The following is a 25,111-nucleotide window of genomic DNA, read 5'->3' as shown; positions in this document are numbered from 1 at the left end:
TGAATAATGAAAATAATTAATAGATCTATCAATAATATAGGTAAATGGAATGTAGAATATACCGGTAACAAGAAACGAGTTACCACAATCACGCACACTTCAGCCACAATAGGTTCATTATGTCTTACTTCTTTGATAAAAAATGTAATTAATTAAACAGCCCTTAAGTCTTATATATTTTAAAAAGTAGACTCGCAATTTCTTTCAGCTATATTTTCTGCCCCGGATTTATCACACAAAGTAATTGATTTATTCTGAGATTTAATTAATAGCTTTCATGGGTTATGTTTCAGGTATTTTTTTCTCCTAATCCAGAAAACTTATCGTCAGTTTACAAACAAAACACATTAAGTCAAAAAGTTTGAAAGTTCTTGACAAAACTGAGTCCTCAAAATATTATTTTTAGTAAGTTGTTTCTCTTTATGTGTATTTCATTTTCGAAGTCTAAGTTGATACACATATATTATGTATTATATCATTATTTTGCTAGTTTCATTTCCCTTTATCTTTTATGTTTGTTAATTCCGAATCCCAGTGGTCAACTTCACTTGAGGACGGATGATTTGAAATAAATCTTAGTAGTATACGCCTTTTTTAACCTGGAAAGTAATGAAAAGGTGGAAAATCATAGGGAAAGATTAATACCGACCAGCCCAGTTAAAGTGTTTAAGAGGGGATCGGAATTCGAACTGGGACAGTAAGTATGTTACAGGTGACGGAGAATTTGTACAACCAACAATTGTGGTGAATAGTAGCTATCATAATATCATTGACAAGAGATGTATGGACAATGGCGCGAAATTGATTAGTGTGGAATGCAAGGACTTCATACTGAGGGAAGCGAGACAGAACCAGGAATAACTATATCTATATATACAATTCGAACTGGTAATATAAATTACGGGAAAACGGCTGAATGATTTTAATAAAGGACCCGAGATTTTGAAGCTTGGAACCCAAAGTTTTTCAGAAAAATAGTAATGTTCAGTGAAATGTCAATTTTCCTACATCTTTTCCTATTTTCCAAAATCCATCTGTCGTCAATTATGAGACTTTTCAGAATAAAACAAAACACACGCTACAGTAAACAATATTACACGAAGGCCATTATCTGCAAGATTGCTGACATATTTAGAGCTCAAATTTAATTGGTTATTAAAAACTTCATGAGTTATTAAAATTATTTACAGGTCTGATTCTGTGATGCGTAATTTTCTGAGTACAGATGTGTATTGGATATTAAAAACTACAAAACTTGAGGTGATTTGATGACATTATTACTTACTTACTTACTTACTTACTGGCTTTTAAGGAACCCGGAGGTTCATTGCCGCCCTCACATAAGCCCACCATTGGTCCCTATCCTGAGCAAGATTAATCCAGTCTCTACCATCATATCCCACCTCCCTCAAATCCAGTTTGGTGACATTATTACCATTAGAAATTAAATATAATTATAGTTAATCCCTTGATGTGACTATTTTTCCTTAATTATACATATTAATGCTATAGGCCTATTGATGATATGAAAGTGAAACGTTTTGGGGTATATAAGTAGATGTAGAGAATATCTTAAACTGAATCTTCATTTCTATAATTTACTGAGTGGCGGCTATAGAGTATACATAGTATAAGTTACTGAAAACTATAAAACTTACCTAAGATAATAATATTGTTATTAAAAATCAAATATTTTTATAGTTATTAATCAAGTGGGATTGGGTCTTTTTCATATATTTAATGGCGGTGTGGTGGGTATATTTCTGTGTGTCATTCTTTGCTAATAAAATAAGAAGCCTACAAGATTTTGTAGTCTCCTGATCATTTCAGCAAGATCTCTTAACAGGATAAAATTATTTTACCCTCTACAAATTTCAAGGTAGTTCACGAAACATGCAGCAGCTATACCAAGATGCTATGTCTATTGTTCGAAAGCATAGCAAACCTGACTTTTTTTTTTTAACTTTCACCTATAATCCACAATGACCTGAAATAGCTATTGCTTTACTCCCACATAAAAAACCCACTGATCTTCCTGACATTGTTACTTGCGTTTTCGCGTTCAAACTAAAAAACTGAAGATGTATAGGTTCAAGAAAAAGTATCTGGCATAAAAAACCACTCAGAGGGAGTATGTTTCATTATTATTGAAGCAAATAACTTTCAAAATGTCTGTGTATTCTTCATTAAAAATAAATCTGAAAAATGTTTATTTGAACGTCTAATGAACTTAGTTTGTAGCATTTGCTGCATAAGCCACTAGTAACATTATAAACGTGTTTCATACGTTATTTTTTGTATGACATCAATTTAAAACAATTAATAAAGAAGTAACATCAAATTTGTAATGATGGAACGTTCGGTATCATGGTCTATGAAGAAGGGGGGTTGCTATGACAACAATGATGTATTAAATATTATAGTAAGGAAAATCGTTACAAACTTTATGGCACATGTTATGCCATCATAATAGAAGTCATGACATTTTAGTTGTCATGGTAATATTTACTGCGCTAGTACAATAATGTGGCATATTGTGCATGATTTTCACTAACGATAAAGAGTGTTTAGAATCCTTGTGTATAAAAAAAAACTTTTTAATTCAGTGCTGTGAATAAAGCCATTGTTTAGGTTACTCAGGACGGCGAAATGAAGACCAGTTTAGATATCAGCTATGGATAAACGAATTTCTTTTAAATCACGTTTCTTAAAGTGGCATGATTTTTTAAAGCCAAAGCAGGACATATGCGTGAAAATAACATGGTCTGTCCCAGGGATCTGTAGAGTAGAAAGACTAAATAAGACCTCTACCCTCCCTGGAAAAGAGAATATAGAATGCAGTGTTCAGGATGGTTTGATGTCCCATATTCTGAGCTTCGAATTAAAGAAATATCTCGGACCACTGTCTATCAGTAGGCATTTTAGAGTTATTCCACGCAGAAAGTCTGTAATCTATTTCAAAAGTGCTGTCTAAAAGCTAACTTCCACCATCAATATTGAGAGTCAGTCTGAGAGGGGGGAATATGATGATTAATTCTGTTGGGCGTTTTTTCAAACCCTATTTGGGCATTACTTCCGTAAACCATTTAAACCCAATTTTGTGAAAGTGATACATTAAGAGTCTCCAAAAGCTTTGGTGGGAGAGTGGGACATCTGGTCATTGGCCTATAAAATTTCTATAAGGCACAGTACAATGATATGTGGAAGGTACAATATTGTGAATTTTATTAGTACCAACAATGTAATTTATTCGTCGCAACAATAATTCCTTTCTACAATTCACCTTAAACGCTCTCGTCAACAATTGGATCTTCACTCAACACAGTATTCGTTATAGCACTCCACCGACGACAATGACAATTTACTTGGACTATTACGCACAACAATGAACTGTTAATCTTAACTAATATTTACAAAGCACTATTTACAAATCAGAACTATCAGTTCTCAGTTCACAGTTCTTCTATCTCAGTCACTCGAGTTCACAGTATCTCGAACCACAGACCTTCAGAGACAGTTCACTGTACTCGAACTCGGGTCCCTCCAACTGCGGTCCACTGCACTCGAACTCAGGTCCCTCCAACTGCGGTCCACTGCACTCGTACTCAGGCCTTCGGATGCTGACGCAGATGCGGACGCACACTCGAGTCGAACTCCGGCTGGCTTGCTTGCTCTGGCTTTCTCACTGACTGAATAACTGAAAACTGCTGTCGTTCCTTCGCGTCCGTAATTTATAACCACAGCGACGTAACCTCGAAGGTTCCACCCGTCTCTAGAGATGGCATTCCAGAGAAATCCAGGGCCCTCTCCTCTCTACCAGCACCAGATGCGCGCGCAAACTCGTCGCGTGACGTAATACACCCTCTCTCTTCTCTCCACCGCGCGATGTCACTCAATGTTCCGTGGAGCCTGTGCGATCTGCTTTCATGCGGGACGCTGGTCGTGAGTTCGATTCTCACGTCGCTGTCACAATATTCAGCACTTGCTATTACAATATTTGCTCTTAAAAATAATCACTTCGAATACTATGTATACGTTCTACGTAATTTGTAGCATGCATAAATATTACCTTAGATAGAACAAAATGCACAATGAGAAAATCTAGAAAGATTAATAAATTACTGTAAATGAACTTCAGTGAATTAAAACAACAGGGGAAAATATTATGTCGCTGAATGCAAAGGAAACTAGAACAGCTGGAAACTTTTCTTTCATGAAAATCAAGATGGTCTGAAACATTAAAACAAGTTGGACATGGAAGTGTATTATCTCCGTTATTGTTCAATATCGCACTAGATCAGATTTTAAAAGCTGTAAAGAGTAAAGACACACAAGACAAATTGAAAATTCTGGCATTTGCAGATGATATGTTAATATGGAAAGCCAATAAAATTACAAAAGAAGTTACAAGAATGGCAGGAAGAAAGAATTAGAAAAAATACGAATTAGGCTACATTAAAACCTACAGAAATGTCTAGTAATAAAGATCGGAAGAGGACAGATGGATATCGTGGTATCATTAAAATTAAGGACTATGAGAGAGAGAGAGAGTGAGAGTGTATGTGCACACACAAGCGGGTGTGCATGTCGAGGATACAGATTATTAGGAAGTCGAATTTCATACCCAGGAAAAATTCATGATATCACTAATAGATTTGGAATAGGTGGTAAATTTTACAATACAGTAAGATTGGGATGTATCAAAGAAAATCAAAATTATGTTGAATAAGTGTTATTTATATACAGTCACATACGAAACTGAACTGAGACCTGGACCATGGTTACAGGAAAAAAAAAAAAGTAGAATTCAGGCAGAAGAAATAAGTTTTTAAGAGGTACCTATAGAAAATAAAATAAGAAGGGATAAAATCAGAAATTAAATTGTTAGGCAGACATTAGGAGTTCAAAAATTAAAGGACTTAATAAATGTTAAAATAATTCGGACATATGAAGAGGATGGATGGAGAAAGAATGCCCAGAAGAGCAAAAGAAATGACAGTGAAAGGCACAAGAACCTTAGGTAGACCTAGTACCAGATGGCTGGATCAAATGAAAACGAACTTAAAGAAGAGGGGTTATAGCTGGAAAAAAAATCCATGATGAGAAATTATGGCCAGATAGCGCTTTGTGGAGAGGCTATGTTTTAAGACGACCCACAACTAATTGGAAACGTTTAATGATGATTAAAATTTATTGTGTCTCCATATGTAAAAACTTACCTCGCCTTCGTTTCCATGTAATGAAGACAAGCAGTACAGTAATCATCAACAATCCAGTCACAATTCCTGTAACCATAAGCACTGTAGAAGAGGTGACTATTTCACTGGACCGTTGTAGAATGCTCGGGGGCTCTGGAAAAAAAAATAAAATGAACTGAAAATTTTGACAATTTGAGTAGAAAGAAAACATACCAGTAGAAATTGAAATTTGATTCTTCTAAAGCTGTCAATGAAATTGTTTCTACAGAGCGTTCCAGTGATGAGTACCAGTTTATTCTTCGGCCACTGGACGGTATGGTGCTTGAGCAACCAGACCCTTAAACTCACGGCGCTTCACCAAAGTAAAACTTACATGCATACTTATAACCATATGTTATATTTAATACTAATTATTATATGTTATATTAATTACAGAATTTGTACTCACTCTCATGACAGTAGCTGCTGGAAGTGTTGACCATTTTGCACTATACAGAGTTTACATCCCCGTAGAACACCATCATTCACATGCATGAGCTGCACTGCACTGATTTGTCTAATTGCACCACGAATATTATATTTCAGTTGTTCAACTGTTCGAGGATTATTTGCATACACTCTATTTTTTAGTGTTCCCCATAAATAAAAATCTAACAGAGCTCATAATTATGGATGGTTTTTTTATGGCGATATAAACTCTGTATAGCACAACATGGTCAACACTTCCAGCAGCTACTGTCATGAGGGTGAGTACAAAATTCTGAAATTACAGTAGCATGCAAATTAATCCGAACACGACATATTTTTACATTTTCTGTCATTGTTGGCCTCACAGCTGCTCATACCGCTTTAAATGACATCTGTAGTACGTGTAATTTCATTTTGAAGGTCTGTCATTATTTTTTTTATAATATGTGACATTTTGCCTGTCATTTTGTACTTATAAGCATTTCAGTTGTGTTGAAGACTTAATACTGCAATCCTGTGTACATTCTGTCATCTTCACAAATGGATACAACTCCATGAAAACGGTCTAAAATTATAACATTAGCAGAGCATTCTTCTATGACTCAGAAGCAAATTGCTGCAGAATGTCACATCGGTTTGGCTACTGTTAATTCGATCATAAAACGATACAGGGAGACTGGATCCATCACACACCAGAAAAAAGGAAACTGTGGTCGGAAAAGGAAGACTTCACCTGCAGATGATCGTTTAATTGTCAGGAAAAGTAAATTAAATCCTAGACTAACTGCTGTCGACTTAACCCGCGAGTTAATGGCTACCACTGGGGCGAATATTCACGTCACAACAGTGCGGCGTAGGCTTTTGGAAGCCGGACGAAGGGCTCGTAAGCCTATTAAGAAGCAACTGCTAACCCCTGTTATGTGCAAAAAAACGCTTAATGTGGGCAAAATTACATCAACACTGGACAGTGAATGACTGGAAGAATGTACTTTTTTCCGATGAGTCTCATTTCGAGGTCCACGGCCACCGTGTTTCTTACATACAGAAAGGATCCAAAAAAGTAACAGCAGCTAATCTCCAACAAGCACCCAAATACCCCCCTAAAGTAATGTTTTGGGGTTGTTTTACACATGAAGGGCCTGGAGCATTAATACCTATCAAGGGAATGATGAATTCTGACAAATATATTCACTTATTGGAAACCAGAATCGTACCCCAGCTGCAAAAATCATTTCCGGATGGCAGAGGTGTGTTCCAACATGACCTGGCACCATGCCATACATCTCGAAAAACTACAGAATTCTTCAACAAGAAGAATATTCAGGTACTCCCCTGGCCAGGCAACTCACCCGACATCAACCCCATTGAGAACTTGTGGTCAATTTGCAAAAGAAGAATGCAAAAAATGGATTGTTCTACAAAGGAGAAGATGATTTCTGTCCTCATTGGTGTATGATTCGTGATGAAGAAATGAAGAATATTTGTGGGAAATTAGTGGAATCCATGCCAAATCTTCTCAGAGCTGTTATTAGGAACAAGGGAGGCCACATAGATTACTGAGGTATGTCTTAGATCCTTTTTTTTATCCCGTTTGAGTGTTTTTGCATAAGTAATTACGTTGTTCAGATTAATTTGCACGCTACTGTAATATAACATATAATAATGTTAAATACAACATATTATGGTTAGTAAGTATGCATGTAAGTTTTAATTTGGTAAAGTGCTGTGAGTTTAAGAGCCTGGTTTCCAGCGATCACTCAATCACCGTGCAACCCAGCAGCCGAAGAATAAACCAGTACTTATTGCTGGAGTGCTCTGTATTTACGGAGTAAACAGTTCTAAAGTTTTCCGCCATATAGCATGTCTGTCTACACAAGTGCTTTTAGCAAAGGCAACTATATTGGCATCAAGGCTACAAGCATGTTGCGTCTGTTTTTTTCTTTTCATATTGTGTATAACCACAAAGTATAAAATGTGTTCCATAATGAGTGTTTTTATATGGTTCGTATGCTCCAACACAATCAGCATGTGTAAGTTTCATGAAAATTTCAAGTAGAATTCACTAGTGACAAACTTTCAAGCTGCACAGTTACTCACAATGAATAAATTTTGTGAAACAGGGAGTGTTTATACTAAAAAAAAAAAACTAGACGTCAGCATAGAATCCTCAATGAACAATGTTTGAATGACATTTCTTATCATCTATAAAACTGTCCTTGAAAGTCACTTCAATGTCTTATGCAGTCTTATGGTTCCATACGCAGAGTTACAAAATTATTAAAGATAAAACCAGTACCATTAAAAATTACACAAATTTTATCGCTGAGGTCATTCATAAGACAGAATGTACAAATCAAGTCCTTGCACTCTGGAACAACTGAAAAATAGTAGTGATAGAAACATTACTTTCATTTCTCGTAGGGAATATTAGGATTAACAAATTTTAGAATGCCAATATGGGAGAGGATGTAGCATGATATTTTTTATCTTAAGAAAAATGCGCAGAATTTTTAGAGAACCCCATAAACACCAAGCCATATTATTGCTATATTTTTGTAAGTACATCTAAATCATTCATATTGAATTATTAATTTGCAGTCTATTTTTATTATCAAAACTTATTAACCATTTGTTACTTGGGATTGAAATTAAAAGTTACAATTGAAGAGACATGAATGTTTTTAAACATATGACACGATTCCATACAGAAAAGAAATGGAATAAGAAAAGGAAATTATGAAAAAAAAAAAAAAAATGGCCGATTTAGATGGGACTTTTGATGTCCCATATGGGGGTCAATACAGAACAAGCTTCTGTAGTCTCAAATTGGGATATCCCGCAATATGGGACACCTAAAGGTACGATCACACGTCGCTACTTTTGCAGCGCTGCAGTACAAAAAACTGCGTAACTCTTGTACTGCGACATGTGAACAACGGTGCAACCCGAAAAGTAGCGGCTGCCGAACCTGCTGCCCTCTACTTTTCCATGCTGCGTGCAGCTTAAAAGTAGCGACGTGTGAACAGGGTTCTCAGGGTTGCAGCCGCAGCGTTTCTTATATCAGTTTTGTTGAAACTTTTGCTGCGGTTGCAACCAGTGTTACCACCCAAATGTGCCAATGATACTTTTATTGCTTAGATATATTTTAATGTTAAATGTGATGAAAATAAATTATTTGTAACAGTTATTAAATACACAACACAGTCTGAGCATAATTGGTGACGATATAATTCATTTTTTAAATTTTCCGTAGTGTAGTTCCAACAGGAGGGTTGCCAACATTGATTACGTGAATATACTGTTGGTTATCATTTAAGTATATAGGCGTTTTTAAAAGCTTTATAGTAAAAATAATGCCAATTTCTGAATACTAGTTAGGACAGAAAAGCAAATAATAGATAAGGAAGCTTTCGCATGAGTTTCTTAATAATGCAAACATAACCACAAAATGTATATTGAGAAGTAAATACGGAGATGGAAACCTGCAGCATGACTGCGGCTGCGAAAGTAGCGCCTTGCGTGTGAACAGACTCGCAACCTCCAGTTGCAACTTTTGCAGCACTCGGGTTGCGCAGCACGAAAAGTAGCGTGCAGCGCGCTACTTTTGGCTTACGTGTGAACACGACACGCAACTTTTGCAGCTGCAGTATAAAAGTAGCGCTGCAAAAGTAGCGACGTGTGACCGTGCCTTAACAACTCTAACGGGGACTGTCATGAGTAATAGACCTTTTTTTTTTTTCTTTAAGACGTGCCAAAAATGTTTTGAAAACGAAAGCGGAAAGTTTCAGTATCTTCTTGATTGAGTAAAAAAATTTCTTGAATGCTTAGAAATGCATGTAGCTCACTGTTTTGCTTGCACTAGGAATAATGACTTATTTCCGTAATCACCGAGTGGAATTGCACTCGCTGGTATGACAAAGCTGATTGACAGAAATCTGCACAGCCACTCACCTGATACATCTATGTACGATTTTTCATTGCCTCACATTCGTGCTTTTTTTTACCTATGCCATATAAATATAGTAATATCTCCACGGCATGAAGCTAACATGATGCTGAAAACACAGAGCATGTATGACATTAACAACAAACATTGATGCCTAGGCAAAATTTGACCTTGCTTTCCACGCAACCTAAACATCTTGTTGTTGTGTACACTGCACCTGCTTAATCATGACTTTTAAAGAATTGGTTGCCCTCGGTAGCATAGTTGGTATAGTACTGGCCTTCTATGCTCGAGGTTGCGGGTTCAATCCCAGCCGAGGTCGATGGCATTTAAGTGAGTTTGAATATGTTAGTAGATTTACTGGCATGTAAAAGAACTCCTGCAGGACAAAATTCTGGCATGTAAAATAACAGCTGCGGGACAAAATTCTGGCACACTGGCGACGCTGATATAACCTCTGCAGTTGCGAGCGTTGTTAAATAAACCATAACTTTAACTTAAAGAAGTTTCATATCTACATGCATGCCGAAGATACGCACTGTTTTTGTATACCACCCTTAAGAATTGCACATACAGTAAAACCTCGTTAATATACTCCTGCTTATAATGCTATCCTGTTCATTACGCTCCTTTTATATGGTCCCTGGACTTTTCATATATAATCCTACATAATTTTACGCTCTTGTAACGCTTCCAAATCCCACTTGTAGCACTTTTTTCGGATCAGAAATGAGTAAAAAAATTCCATATAAATTGCGAAATTTGTAATGTTTTAAAAGCATGGTGAAAAAAATATGTTGCTGTAACTGTACTGAGAGTCACTGCACCATGAATGCAAGAAAAAAATGTCATTCTCTACCTGAAAAAACCGTCTGGTAGCACTGTCGGAAGTTGCACTTACTGATAACTTCCTTTGTATGAAAGGATTTTACACTCAAAAGTCTCCCTGTTCTTTCTGTAAAATTTAGTTATCCTTTGAATTCTATGGAGTATGCAGTAAGTTTGCAGTGTACAGTGGCATAATAATCTGTGAAATGAATGCCACTTTCATAATGGATGATGACGAGGATTGGACTCCTGTACAGGAGAAGTTGGGGGAAGTTAACATGGAGGATTTTGTGTCAGTTGACAATGGTCCCAAGATGAAGACAGTGATGAGGAAGTTGAATCTGCAGAGAAAAGTGTCCCACACCAAATGAAGCCCTCAGAGCAGTAAATGTGCTTCGAAAATACATGATGTTGCTCCTAGTGGTATATCAAATGAAGTTATCTGTTGTAGTTCCTTGAACCACACAGAAAATAGTTAATTCATAATAGTAGTACAAACACACGCCAAACAACATAGATTTTTTTTTCATATGAAATGAGCTCTTATTTGCATTTTGCATCGTAACTAATGCACAATAAAATGTATTTCCTATGAAGCGATGTCTAAATTGTTTTTCCTATTTCATAAATAATTTCCCATCTATAGCGCTATGCTTATTATGCTTGAAGGCCACGGTCCCTTGACGAGAGCATTAATGGGGTTATACTGTATTTACTGATTTATTTGTATTTATTCATTTATTTATTTATTTATAGTATATATGTAATTCATGGTGATCAAGTAGCTCAGTTGGTAGAGCGACTGGCTACAGACTTGAAGGTCCTGAGTTGTGGCAGGAATTTTTCCGTTGCCACAATTTCCAGAACAGCTCCATTCAGCCTCCTGTCAAATTGCTTATCAGTCTTTTCCACAGGTAAAGGGCAGTCACAGCAGTGCCTAGATCAAGAAGCACAGAACTCTGCTTCCATGCCCTCACACGCATTTTCATAGTACGCAAAGAAGATATCTTTATCTTTACATGATCCATTGTTTCATTTAAAATACGGATGCTCGAATATAAGAATGATAATCCTCTCTGCGTTGAAAAAAATTATGGATCTTTATGTGGAGTTCAGTATTAGGGTGCAAATTATATTTACAAAAAAAAATGAAAACAGTAGAAATACGAGTAAAATAACTAAATTCCATTCAAAGAAAAGCACCTAGTGGAGTAATGAAGGAAACTAATACTTTCACAAGAAATGTTATTAAGCTTTCGAAAGTTGGTATAATTACTATAAAACTAACACATTTCTAATTAGTAAACATTAGCAAGGGTATGCATAAAACACACTTCATAATGAAAATAGATCGCTCAGGTAAGTATAAGAAATTTTAAGAATCCATTGATTTCATACAGCAACATTAAACACTGCACGTTATATTGAATTCATTATATAGGTACCTCATTCAGCTCTGAACTATTTAAATTTTTCGCTTCTGTTGGTAAATTTAAAACAAATTTTGAGCATAAGCTAGAAACAATATACATTTACCATACTCAACTACGAAATGTGTTCGACTTGATTCATTTCAGAAAGTAGTTACATTTTGTACTCAATTTCAGCTATGCAGTCTGTATCAACTTCAATTTATTCACTGATTTCAAAAGTGTTAAAAATCAGGAAATTGCTTAAGCAATTAACTGAAATAAAAAATAAGATTCAATTTTATAGATCCTCTCCCATGACGAAGTTGAGAGACGCTGACTTCGTAGTGACCAACAGTTTATAGCAAAACAGATCTGTATTTTACTATGTAATTAGAATATAGCAAACCAGATTACAATATACGGTACAGCAAGTCCTGGCAAACGTTCCCGGTGTTTCTGTCAGCCAACCAGCAGTAGCTGCTGCTTGTATCCTCGAACTCACAGCACTTTGCTGGATTAAAACTTATGTGCTATGTTATATTAATAACATTCGGTACTTACCCTCAAAATTTTTCAAAATTGGACATTCTTGTTTTATGATTAATCACTAAAGATGCTGATCTGATTCAACTACATCTACTACGTGAGTTCCCCTTATCTACATGGCTGGTGAATTCCCTAATCCTAATGCTTAGCTTATTTCATCACTCCTGACGGGTGTTTATGTTATCCTTCAGGCCTCAGTTCTCTGTGTATGTGTTTTTTTTTTAGTAGGTTATTTTACAATGCTTTATCAACAGCTCAGGTTATTTAGCGTCTGAATGAGATGAAGGTGATAATGCCGGTGAAATGAGTCCGGGGTCCAACACCCAAAGTTACCCAGCATTTGCTCATATTGGGTTGAGGGAAAACCCGGAAAAAACCTCAACCAGGTAACTTGCCCCGACCGGGAATCGAACCCGGGCCACCTGGTTTCGCGGCTAGGCATGCTAACCGTTACTCCACAGGTGTGGACTGTGTATGTGTCAAGAGAGGAGGAATGAGGGGAACAGAGATAGAGATCACCACATAAAAGCTGCGTAGTTGAGGACAAAATTAGCTGTGGCAGTCTTTAGTTTGTCCTTGACAGCCAGCAGAAGAGGCATCCAATGAATCAGCTAAGAATAAGTCCAGTTTATTATGTTGTGTTGTGTGTTGCAATGGTTACATATTCAGTGCGTGAATGTGTACACATTTTGAAAATGTATAGGCCTATATGGAAAAGAATTCATTTGACAGAACATAGGACAATTTTAGATGTAAATTCCCTGACTGCCCAGTTCCGTAGTAAATTTAGTGAATATGTTTCCTGAATAATGTGAATTATGGACAATACTGCCAGCAGCTACTGTGAGGAGGGTGAGTATCGAATGTTATTAATACAAAACAGTATGTAAGTTTTAATTTAGCAAAGTGCCGTAAGTAAGAACATCGGAACATTCACTGAGACTAACTGTATAATTCGAATTCAGCAGAGTCTACTTAACAATGAAAGAAACAAAATTACAAAATTTTACACCCTTCTACGCCAATAACATTCTCAGAAATATAAATTAGATCGCTCGATTTTTGTCATTCACTGGCTTAACGAGAATTTACCGAATATTATTTCAAATTTCGATTGCAATGTATAAAATTGGGTCACAGGGTTTTTTTTTAGTTGGTTATTTAACGATGCTGTATCAACTACGAGGTTATTTAGCGTCGATGGGATTGGTGAAAACAAGATGGTATTTGACGAGATGAGGCCGAGAATTCGCCATAGATTATCTGGCATTCACCTTACGGTTAGGGAAAACCTCGGAAAAAACCCAACCAGATAATCAGCCCAAGCGGGGATCGAACCCGCGCCCGAGCGTAACTTCAGATCGGCAGGCAAGCGCCTTAACCAACTGAGCCACGCCAGTGGCTGGGGTCGCATGGTAAACCTACTGCTACCATCTGTAACATCTAAATATTGCATAAGAATGGTAGGTTGCTATACAACAATTCACCTTTGCTCTAAGCATAACTAATCAACTCTAACCTAAACATTTATTTTCATTTAATACTTTCATCGTAACTTTCATTTATTATTATTTACTTACTTACTTGCTGCTTTTAAGCAACCCGGAGGTTTATTGCCACCCTCACATAAACCCATCGGTCCCTGTCATGGGCAAGATTAATCCAGTCTCTACCGTCATATCCCACCTCCCTCAAATCCATTTTTATATTATCCTCCCATCTACGTCTCGGCCTCCCCAACTAACACTCTACATGCATTTATTTATTATTATTATTATTATTATTATTATTATTATCATCATCATCATCATCATCATCATCATCATCATACACATTGCTCCGTTTTGCGATTACAGATGCTGTCATGGTGGGACTTCTGACATCAATCATCCTCCACATGGCCAGTGAGCATAAATGATTTCGTGAAAGGAAAACTTAAGACCCTACAACATAAAGGGAAGGTAGGCCTTCAATTTTGTTATTTTATTTTAAATATGTGTAACTATTCATTTTCTTCATAATGGCTGGAGACCAAATATGTAGGTATGGTACGTAAAAAAGAGAATATTCTAAAATATGAGTAAAATATAATACTGTGTTCTGTAGAATCACTACCACAAAGAAATCTGAATATCTCCTAAACTAATAGTGACAGAATAACCGGACTTAGATTTTATGTTAGAAAACCTCACCAAGTTTCAATAGATCTCCACATGTGCGCCTCTGGTGGCCCAAACAATATCAAGACTGTATTCTGTCTCCCTCCATATGTTCTGCAGCATTACAGGTGTAACGGAAGCACAAGCTGCAGCTTTTGTACAAGTTGGATTTTGTATGCTCAAAGTCGCAATCTTTTATGGACAATGTAAACAGTCGACTTCGGAATACCCGGCTCTGAACTAGCTCATCGAATTGATTTCCTTGGGCTGCGCTGAAATGCTTGCCTAACATCTTCAACTTTAGCTGTGGACACTGCCTTTTTGCCGCTTCCCTTCTTCCTAACACAGAGCCTGTTTCCAACAGCTGATTATACCATTTCACAATGGTATGACGCTCTGACCATTTGTACCATATTCCTGCCTAAATTGTCTTTGCACTGCAATTGGGTACTTCAATTCAGCTAACCAATAACAACATTTCACTTTCTGCTGTACCGTGAATTCCGCCATTTTGACTCTATGTGTTGTCATGCGCACTAGAGTCATAATTTTCAATGGTACCAAACTTGGAGAGTTTCTACATAAGACAAGATGAGAAACATATTTATAAATTCACTGAGTGACGGTATATTTATATTTCTTTGTGGTAGTGATTCTACAGGACACAGTGTATACTGTAAAAATTCAATTACAATTAATATACTCGAGTAGACGTTTTATCATTTATTTTCATTGTTGTCGCCGTTCTCGGGTATTGTAGTATATAATACAATTCATTATGGGGTTTACCTCAGTGAGATTTTGATGTCAGTGAAGAATGCTTTCTATAATGGGAATGTGTTTTTACGACTCAAGAAATTACCAGTACCCACAGGGTAATTATATGCCGGAATTTTGTCCCGCAGGAGTTCTTTTACATGCCAGTAAATCTACTGACATGAGCCTGTCGCATTTAAGCACACTTAAATGCCATCGACCTGGCCCGGGATCGAACCCACAACCTCGAGCATAGAAGGCCAGCAGTATACCAACTATGCTACCCAGGCCAACTCTCCTTTCAATGTGCAGGGTTTTATCGCTCCCACCATATATAATTTAAATTATTTAACGATGCTCGCAACTCCAGAGGTTATAATATAACTCCTGCAGTTCTTTTGGAGAGTTGGTATAGTGCTGGCTTTCTATGCCCAAGGTTGCGGGTTCGATCCTGGGCCAGGTCGATGGCATTTAAGTGTGCTTAAATGCGACAGGCTCATGTCAGTAGATTTACTGGCATGTAAAAGAACTCCTGCGGGACAAAATTCCGGCACATCCGGCGATGCTGATATAACCTCTGCAGTTGCGAGCGTCGTTAAAACATAACTACATGCCAGTAAATCTACTGACATGAGTCTGTCGCAAATAAATAAATATATATATATATATATGTCCTTCTCCCTGCGCGCGCGCGCGCACGCACGCACGCGCCCACACACACACACACACACACACACACACCCCGAAGGTTAGTACTGCAGTCCAAGGCTTATTGTGCCTTACCACTCCTTTATTTAGGTATGATCGTGAACAACCACTTTCTTTATAGAGTGTTGAGTCCAAACAGCTACTTTCTTTGTAGATGTTGCGACTTAGAAATGTGATGCAATCTGTAAATTTGAACATGTAGACTCCAGGGTCCGATAAAGTAGAGTGCCCTTTCTCCACTCCCAAAGCATACTACGCCACCTCAGACTGAGGCCATCTGTACTGCAGTCACGATACTCATCACGCTGCACCATTTTGAGTAGATACTATTGAAATGACGGTGGTAGTGGTGGTGATGGTGGTAATAGTGGTGGGAGAGGAGGCAAGGTGGGGGTGGTGGTGGTAATGATGGTAAAGAGACGATGATGATACTGATAAAATATTAAAATGGAGAATGACAGTAGAATGATGGAGGGAAATGGGAAAACCCCGAGAAAAACCACCAGGAATCTTGACTTCGTCCACCAAAAATACGACTCCGCCATTACTGGAATTTGAATCCAGGTCTACAATCATTATAAGTCAACAGCTACCTAGACGACTGTTGTTTGGGTTTGTCCTTCATCTTACTGGCACCTCAGGCTTTGATTTTAGCGACTGTAGATGGCACGAAGGACATAAGGCAAACTCGGTCATAATACAACTGCAGCGTGTGAAGTATTGTGAAGCAATAAAGTTATAAAACAGACGTAGAGTATTAGGGTTAATAGAAATTGAGGAAGGCTACAAAAAAAAACGTGTAACTATAAAAGAGTACAAGAAGACAGTACAAGATAGTACAACATAAGAATTATGATGCAGTTTAAATAGCGTATAAAAGAAATATGAGAAAGTGCAGTATGTGTCATCATACTCATTACAAACATAGGATAACAGGATAATAGAAGAGATGACATTCTGTTATGCAATAAACTGTATTTAATAACACAATATTAAGAACTCAACATATAAAATATATATCGCCCATAAAAAACAAGGTTAAAAAGAGAAACACAGAAAATGAAGTCTACAGAAAATGACAGAAGAACATAATATTTGTTAATGTGTCTATAACATACATAAGTTGTCAGTAAGTAATGAAAAAGAAAAGTTATAAAATGATTGTTAGTAATAAAGAAAAAGGAAAGTTATAAAATGCCTATCTGCAAAACGTAAGCACACAGATGTCATGACAGTATCATATTACATGAATCCCTTGACTACAGTTTCATTGTCCTGTATTAACAAAGTAATTCGTAGTTCTGTTATCAGAAATGTGCCAAAAATTTGTTAGTATATCCTATTGCAGGCATATTTAATATACATGACTCAAATAAACCAATTAAACGTACTAAATAATCCAAAAATATAAATATATACATTACTCTTAAACTTACCAACCAGATCTTTCCAACTGTTAAAATTATATTTTTTTTTTTTTTTAATTTCACACTTCTAAAATTTTATGTTTTAACAAATTCTTGGGCACTTCGAGAGTATCCCTTAAAACTGAAATATAATAGCTACAGTATTGAAGAGAGCTGCATTTTTCTTTTGAAAAGCAAATATTTAATTTTTACTCTATGATATTTTTCCGGATTTTGTCAAATTTTTACTCTGATATTTTTCTGGATTTTGTCGAATATTTTTTTTTTCGAATTATATCGATCTCCATATCTATGAAGATGAAATAATTACAGCATGTAGTGAGGAGAAACATCTTGACTAAATGGATACATTCACACATATACACGAAATACGGAAGATTTGTGAAACTAGAAATTTCTATAATATCCTACAGTTAAATGACGCACAGCATTAGCTAAGAAATGTATGGAACAATATTCCATGTCACAACAAATGGAGGTTTATGCATTGAAAAATCCAAAGACAGGTGCTGAAATAGGTTATTTGAAGTACTCCCAATTCTCCTTTCACAATTTCTATATAAGCCATTATCATTCATTGGATAAAGAAACTTCGTGAACTGTTGCAACATACAAATTTTCAAAACAACGAAATATCTGGGTGAAATACTTATAATGGAAAACATAACTAAGAGTCCCTGAATTGGCGCAAATTCCGCAAATAAGGCAAAATTTTCCAGGAATATTACAACAGAATACTAAACTTAAAGTATGTTTCAGATACTCATATAAGATATATTCACAATTAAACTATATTTTCTTTACTATTCCAAAGAAATTTTAATTTGGTTATCTGACTAGCTTCAAATATTTTATGAAATGAAACTGAAATTCTAAGAGGTATAGACCAGTGCTGGAGTTCATACAATACTTAATGGATAATCACTGCGATGGGAACTAGAGTAAATTAAAACAATCCTTCACAGTAAGTTATTTTTTATAGATAAAAGATTGTAATTTTCACCACTAAAGAGCAATTAATATTACTAACTATACACATATCGCACCTTGGGGGGAAAATACTTGCCACAAGTGCAAAAACTGTACTAATGAGATTTTTTAAGTTTAAAGTGTAGTAGAGCCATTTGATTTGCAGCAATACCATACAGACACATCTAATCCTGCCTCCAAATTTTAACCTACTGCTTATGGCCATATAGAAACAGGCAAAGAAAATTTTTCTCTATTAGGCAGCAATGTTATCTCAGTTCATGAAATTTTTACACTTGTGACTCTCTTCTTCCCAAGGTGCGATATTTAGGAAAATAACAAATTTGCTTAATAAAAACGAAGACAGTATATGTTTCTGTCAAAGAATACAAACACACTGAGAATAATGAAGAATGAATATGTAGATCAAAAGACGAAAGTGAAGCTAGAGCGAGAACAACTTACGAAGAAAAATAATGTGTTAATATTAAGGGCAAACTATTATGTGGTACACTGGAAAGCAGCCCTTTCAGAACGTTTCTACGTCACTGGACACATGCATAAATATATACCGGTCCACATTTTATTCTTTAACATTTAATTATATATTTACAGTAATAAACTATCCATGTCTTCTCCAGTAAAATGTATGGCTAAATTTCTCCTCTTATCTATTCTATTTGTTAAATGCTTATTGTCCTACAGTGAGTTACTGAAATTGATTTAATCGGATGTTAGGTTAAGGTTGACAAGAACAAGTCTTGTCAGAATGTATAATGCCTCCATCGTCACAGCACCTGCTATTATCAATACTGTCACTTTAAGTAGTCCATAGATCTAGTTGTCAAATTCTACACTATGACACTTTCGATTTTAGTTTAAAACTAATGTGACCATCAGATACGACATCAGTACTTAGAATGTGAGTGGTAGTTTTGAGAAGGCAACCAAATAGCAACCATTTCAGCAACTCAACGTACATTATATAGTTTTATATTTCTAAATCACGCCGAACAAGAAAAATGCACTAATCTATGCAGTTTAATATTCAAAGTAAAAAATGCATGTACATAACAGGGAAACCCCAGAAAGTATGCATTTATGCAAAATGAAGTTGATTTTAATCGAACTTATGAATCACGATCTACAATATATTAGAGCCTTTTTCAATACATCAAATCAATAAACGCATGCAATTGCATTAAGTTTGACAGTCTAGCCATAAACGATTAAATGCAACTTTCCTCGAACTCAAACAAGTATCACTGAAGGAACCATGTGATCAGTACCAGTAGTAGCCACTCCAGGAGGTCCAATGTTGAAACAACCAAATTCATACTTGGCAATTACTATCATCTTCATACGAGCCTCAGCCTTGACACAGGCGTGCAGATGCGTTGAGGTGGCATCTATATCATACAGCCTGATACAAAGATCTGCATATTCTTTCACATACGGCACACCAAGACAGATAGGAGGTGGATTGCGAGCTGGAAAATTTGAAAACATATTATACAAAATATATACTGTATAAAATTAACATTTATTTTAATGCATTTAAATGTACAGAGTCTTCACGAAAAAGATGCAATACTTTTAAATTGTTTATGCTCGACCATGCCGAAATGTAGTAATTATACACCTGGTAGCAGCCCTTTAATGGACCTCGTTAAAGTACACCTATTCATTAAAGTTCAGGTGTTCCACCAATCAGAAAACACCATTGTAAGCTCAGCAATATGAAAGCGCAAGTATCTATTATTCTCGGACATGCAATCGAAAGACAACTAGCAAAACGTCACGGAGGCTGGAAATCCAATACTGTCGCAGAAGGTTATGTTCAGTTACTATAATAATTAGCGTTAATTGTAAATAATATTCAAATAAATTCAATTTCTCATCTCGTTTTTCAATGTCTAAATCAATTTCAAGGTTATATCAAGATTAATGTTCATTTTACTCTCTAGATTATATCAAGGTCAATGACATTTGTTGCTCGGAAAAAATCAATACTTTCGCGTCTGCGCACATCTCACAATTTACGAGATATTGCACAAGGTCAGTTCCGCTCCCCCGTCAGTTAAGAATAACATGAATACTTATGAATAAATTCAAGTTAGAAATATGGTCGAGCATAAAAAGTCGTATAAAACTTGCCTATAATGGTAATTAAGACGCTCGTATGAAAATTATGAAATTCGCTTGTGCTCGTTTCATAAATATACTCGCGTCTTAATTACTATCATTATAGGCTCGTTGCATAATGTACTATTTCAGCTGTTACATTAGATACATCGGTGCTTTAGTATCGAAGTATCCCCGAACAGTAGGAATTTGATGCTATGTAAAAAGATTTTCAATATGAGACCTTCCAGCAGCCATCACAATATTAAATTGTTGATGAAAACTATCCACTACTTCTTCAAGAGTTTCATCATGAATTCCCTATACAGCAGTTCGAATATTGGCTTTCAATTTCTCAGCTTTTTAGGGTTATTCTGGTACACTCGATCCTACAAAAAATCCCATAGGTGAAAATCACAAGGATTTAAGTCTGGTGAATAGGAAGGCCAAGTCCATCCAAGACCGCGAAAGCATTCCTGATGCTGAGTAAAGATTATTCTACCTTGGAAATAATCATCCAGAAAATCAAGGACTACATTTGTTGTGTGCGCTCTTGAAAAGTTGGAACAAAATCTTCTTTGCAGGATATGTAGATAATGTTCAGTTTTAACTGTACAAACGAAGAAGACAGGTCCAATAATTCCGACAAAAGACATAACACACCACACAAGACACTTCTAAGGATGCAGATTTCGTGTGGGTTTTCTGTTGTACACTCCATTCTGTTCATTTTTGTTGTACTGCCTAATGAAAAGATGAAAGTTAGAATTTATAAAACAGTTATATTACCGATTGTTCTGTACGGTTGTGAAACTTGTACCAGTTGTTCTGTATGGTTGTAAAACTTGGACTCTCACTTTGAGAGGAACAGAAGTTAAGGGTGTTCGAGAATAAGGTGCTTAGGAAAATATTTGGGGCTAAGAGAGATGAAGTTACAGGAGAATGAAGAAAGCTACACAATGCAGAACTGCATGCATTATATTCTTCACCTGACATAATTAGGAACATTAAATCCAGACGTTTGAGATGGGCAGGGCTTGTAGCATGTCTGAGTGAATCCAGAAATGCATGTAAGTGTTAGCTGGGAAGCAGGAGGAAAAAAGACCTTTGGGGAGGCCGAGACGTAGATGGGAGGATTATATTAAAATAGATTTGAAGGAGGTGGGGTATGATTGTAGAGACTGGATTAATCTTGCTCAGGATAGGGACCAACAGCGGGCTTATGTGAGGACAGCAATGAACCTCCGGGTTCCTTAAAAGCCATAAGTAAGTAAGCATTGGTTAATGAATATGGTACTAGGTGGCAGCTAATGTTGTACTCCAAATTACCTGCCTTCAGGAATTACACAATAATGACAATTATCGATATATGTAATGTAGTAGTATAATTAATATAGTCGTTTAAAAGTGTTGCATCTTTTTGTGAAGACTTTGTACATAGACTTAAAATTAAGTGAGATTATTCGCTTTTTTTTCAGTATCAACTTAATAAAAGAACTCGCAAGATAAAATTTTATTAACAATCTGACATAAAATATTGCTTAGAAGCTTAACATGAATTTTAGCAGCTTCAATTTCACTTATCAGTACCAGTAAATACGAGTATTGTAATTTCTCTTATTTATCATTTCTTTATATTATAAAAATGTATTAGTTTGTCAAACATTATAAGCTTTAATTATACCACTCGCACCTAATTTGAAGGAAAATTCCATATAATTCATTCAAGCTAGGAATCTTAACTACATAATGGAAATCTTTAAATAACACCTTCTCATAAAAAATTAAATAGAATTACAATAATAAATATATTACGTAAATAAATCTCAAATAAATTATGATTACATCCTTGTTGATTTCTCTCTTTTGCAAAGTCAGAATATTTGTACTGCCCTAGTTCTCTTTCTGATCTAATCTCTATCCCAGGGAACTACACAATAACAACAAAGGACTCCATCCTCAACCGTAAGTAAGCTCATCAAAGCACTTCTAAAACTCATGTTTTAATTTGTACGAGTTCTGGTAAATGAACTTGTATTTACTTTGAATCGAATATTTATGGGAACACCGATTACTCTTCTTCATGTGGCATGTACAATAAAAAAGAATTCAAGAGAAAAATCATTAAAGTCGACTATGAAAAGCTCAACATAATGTAATTTTAGCATAAGAATTTCAAGGGTTTGAAATACAGTTTTTTATAGTGGATCTATACACAGATATTTCAAACAAAAAAGTTTAATACAATTTTGTTCGTTTGTGCTTTCTTTTCGACATAAAAATTGTTTTATATGAAACATTTCATAGTATGTTTTCGGAAAGTCATTGTTTGAATTCCCAGTATGCTCAGTGAACTTAAGACAGCAGTGTATTATGATAATAAATTATTGAAAGAATTTTAGTTTTGTCCTTTAAATGTGCAGAAATTTGAACCAAACAAGTGCCACATTATAAAATTTCTTTGCAGAACGAAAAGTTACATGTGTTCAGATCAAATTTCTGCATATTTAAAGGACAAAACTAAAATTCCTTCAATCATTTATTATCATAATACACTGCTCTCTTAAACTGACTGAGCATATCACAAATTCAATCAATGGCTTTCCCAAACCACACTATGAAATGTTTCCTATAAAACAATTTTTATCTCGAAAAGGAAGCAAAAACGAGTAAAATTGTATTAAACTTTTTTATTTGAAATATCTCAAAGAATACTCCTCTGATATTAATTGAATCGCACTTTTTAGAAAGGAACTAAGTCAAAATGTTCTATTTTTCAGGAGAGCAAAAGAACTTAACTTTCATGAATAAATACCAGTGTACCAGTGCCGTAATATAAACATCAACTCGATGTTAGAGATACTGGGAAAGGTTTGTTTAAGTTCCTTCCTTTGTTTATCTTTGCGTCTTGGAAGTATTAATCATTTCATCAGAAGAAATAAAAATGACAAATTTTGACTTAGTTCCTTTCTAAAAAGTGCGATTCAATTACATTACTTACAGTTCACCCCGTATACAGTTCCCAGATGATTCGACTCGTATATTTCCAGTGTGAATATAGGTATATAATTATGTGATACAGTAAAGTAGCATTATTTTATTTCTTTTTAATATCTAAGTGTGAAAAATACAGTATGTTAACTTCATCCTTTTTTTTTGGGGGGGGTTAATTCGAATTTTTTCATCCCCTTGAAGTTCAAAGCGAAAAGATTCCTCTAAATAAGTACCTATCATATTACATCCTATCATTATTTAAATGTAATTATCCAAAAAAAAAACTTCAACATTACAGATATTTAAAAAAATGAATGAAAGAAATTAATATCAGTATTGCAGAGTAAGTTAACTATAACTTCTTTCATCCTAACTATTACATATTAATAGTACATTATGCAACGAGCCTATAATGATAGTAATTAAGACGCGAGTATGTTTGTTTATGAAACTCGCACTCGTTTCATAATTTTCATATGAGCATCTTAATTACCATTATAGGCAAGTTTCATACGACTTTTTATGCTCGACCATATTTCTAACTTGAAATTTTTCAGAAGTATTCATTTTATTCGTATCTGACTGAAGATCGGAAGTGACCTTGTGCATAGCTCGTAAATTGTGAGATGTGCGCAGACGAGAAAGTATTGATTTTTTCCGAGGAACAATAATGTCATTGACCTTGATGTAATCTAGAGAATAACATGAACTAATTTTGATATAACCTGGAAATTGATTTAGAATTGAAAAACGAGATGACAAATTTAATTTATTTGAATATTATTTACAATTAACGCTAATTATTATAATAACAGAAAATAATCTTCTGCGACAGTATTGGATTTCCAGCCTCCGTGACGTTTCCCTCGTTGCCTTTCGATTGCATATCCGAGAATAATCGAAAACCTGAACTTTAATGACATGCATTAAAGGACTGCAACCAGGTGTATAATTACTACATTTCGGCATGGTCGAGCATAAAATTATTTTAAGATATATCTTATACAAATTACTGAAAAATTTATTTGTACTAATTAGCAGAACTGAGATCATAGCAAAATCTTAAGTATATGCTTTATAAAAATAATACTGATTTAGGCCTACCTGACACAGTTTCATTGAAAATAGCATAGCCATTCACAGTCACGGTAAGAGATATGCCATAGTCATGTACCAGATACGAAATATTCATACAAACTGTAAAAGACAATAAAAGAGCGTTAGCACATCAACACACTTGTCAGAATTACACAGCAAATCATTCTGTTACTCAACAGCATGTCTTCAATTGAAAATTCGGCAGACAAAGAGTTTTAACTCTTTTTATTGTTATACAAGGCGATTTACAAAGTTATACTGGTTACTGAACAGCATGTCTTCAATTGAAAATTCGGCAGACAAAGAGTTTTAACTCTTTTTATTATTATACAAAGCGATTTACAAAGTTATACTGGTTACTGACCAGCATGTCTTCAATTGAAAATTCGGCAGACAAAGAGTTTTAACTCTTTTTATTGTTATACAAGGCGATTTACAAAGTTATACTGGTTACTGAACAGCATGTCTTCAATTGAAA

At 35.4% G+C, this 25,111-nt stretch overlaps 1 protein-coding gene and 1 long non-coding RNA gene across 2 annotated transcripts in view; one reads left to right on the top strand and one right to left on the bottom strand.

Moving 5' to 3' along the window:
- LOC138704484 (uncharacterized) overlaps positions 1-25,111 on the bottom strand; it is a 43,460-nt gene that overhangs the window by 4,766 nt on the left and 13,583 nt on the right. The window contains exons 3-5 of the mRNA XM_069832407.1: positions 24,640-24,732; positions 19,707-19,907; positions 5,220-5,351 (exon numbers count right to left, since the gene is read on the bottom strand). Of these exons, the coding sequence (XP_069688508.1) occupies positions 5,220-5,351; positions 19,707-19,907; positions 24,640-24,732 (426 nt within the window). The remainder of the gene's footprint in view (positions 1-5,219; positions 5,352-19,706; positions 19,908-24,639; positions 24,733-25,111) is intronic.
- LOC138704485 (uncharacterized) overlaps positions 1-25,111 on the top strand; it is a 36,901-nt gene that overhangs the window by 2,359 nt on the left and 9,431 nt on the right. Inside the window, exon 2 of the long non-coding RNA XR_011333357.1 lies at positions 14,255-14,359. This is a non-coding gene — a long non-coding RNA (uncharacterized lncRNA). The remainder of the gene's footprint in view (positions 1-14,254; positions 14,360-25,111) is intronic.

The sequence above is a fragment of the Periplaneta americana genome, chromosome 8 (genome assembly GCF_040183065.1).
Source record: "Periplaneta americana isolate PAMFEO1 chromosome 8, P.americana_PAMFEO1_priV1, whole genome shotgun sequence".
NCBI lineage: Eukaryota > Metazoa > Arthropoda > Insecta > Blattodea > Blattidae > Periplaneta > Periplaneta americana.
Note: the sequence above shows the minus strand (reverse complement) of the source record. Positions and strands in the feature narration are given on the sequence as shown.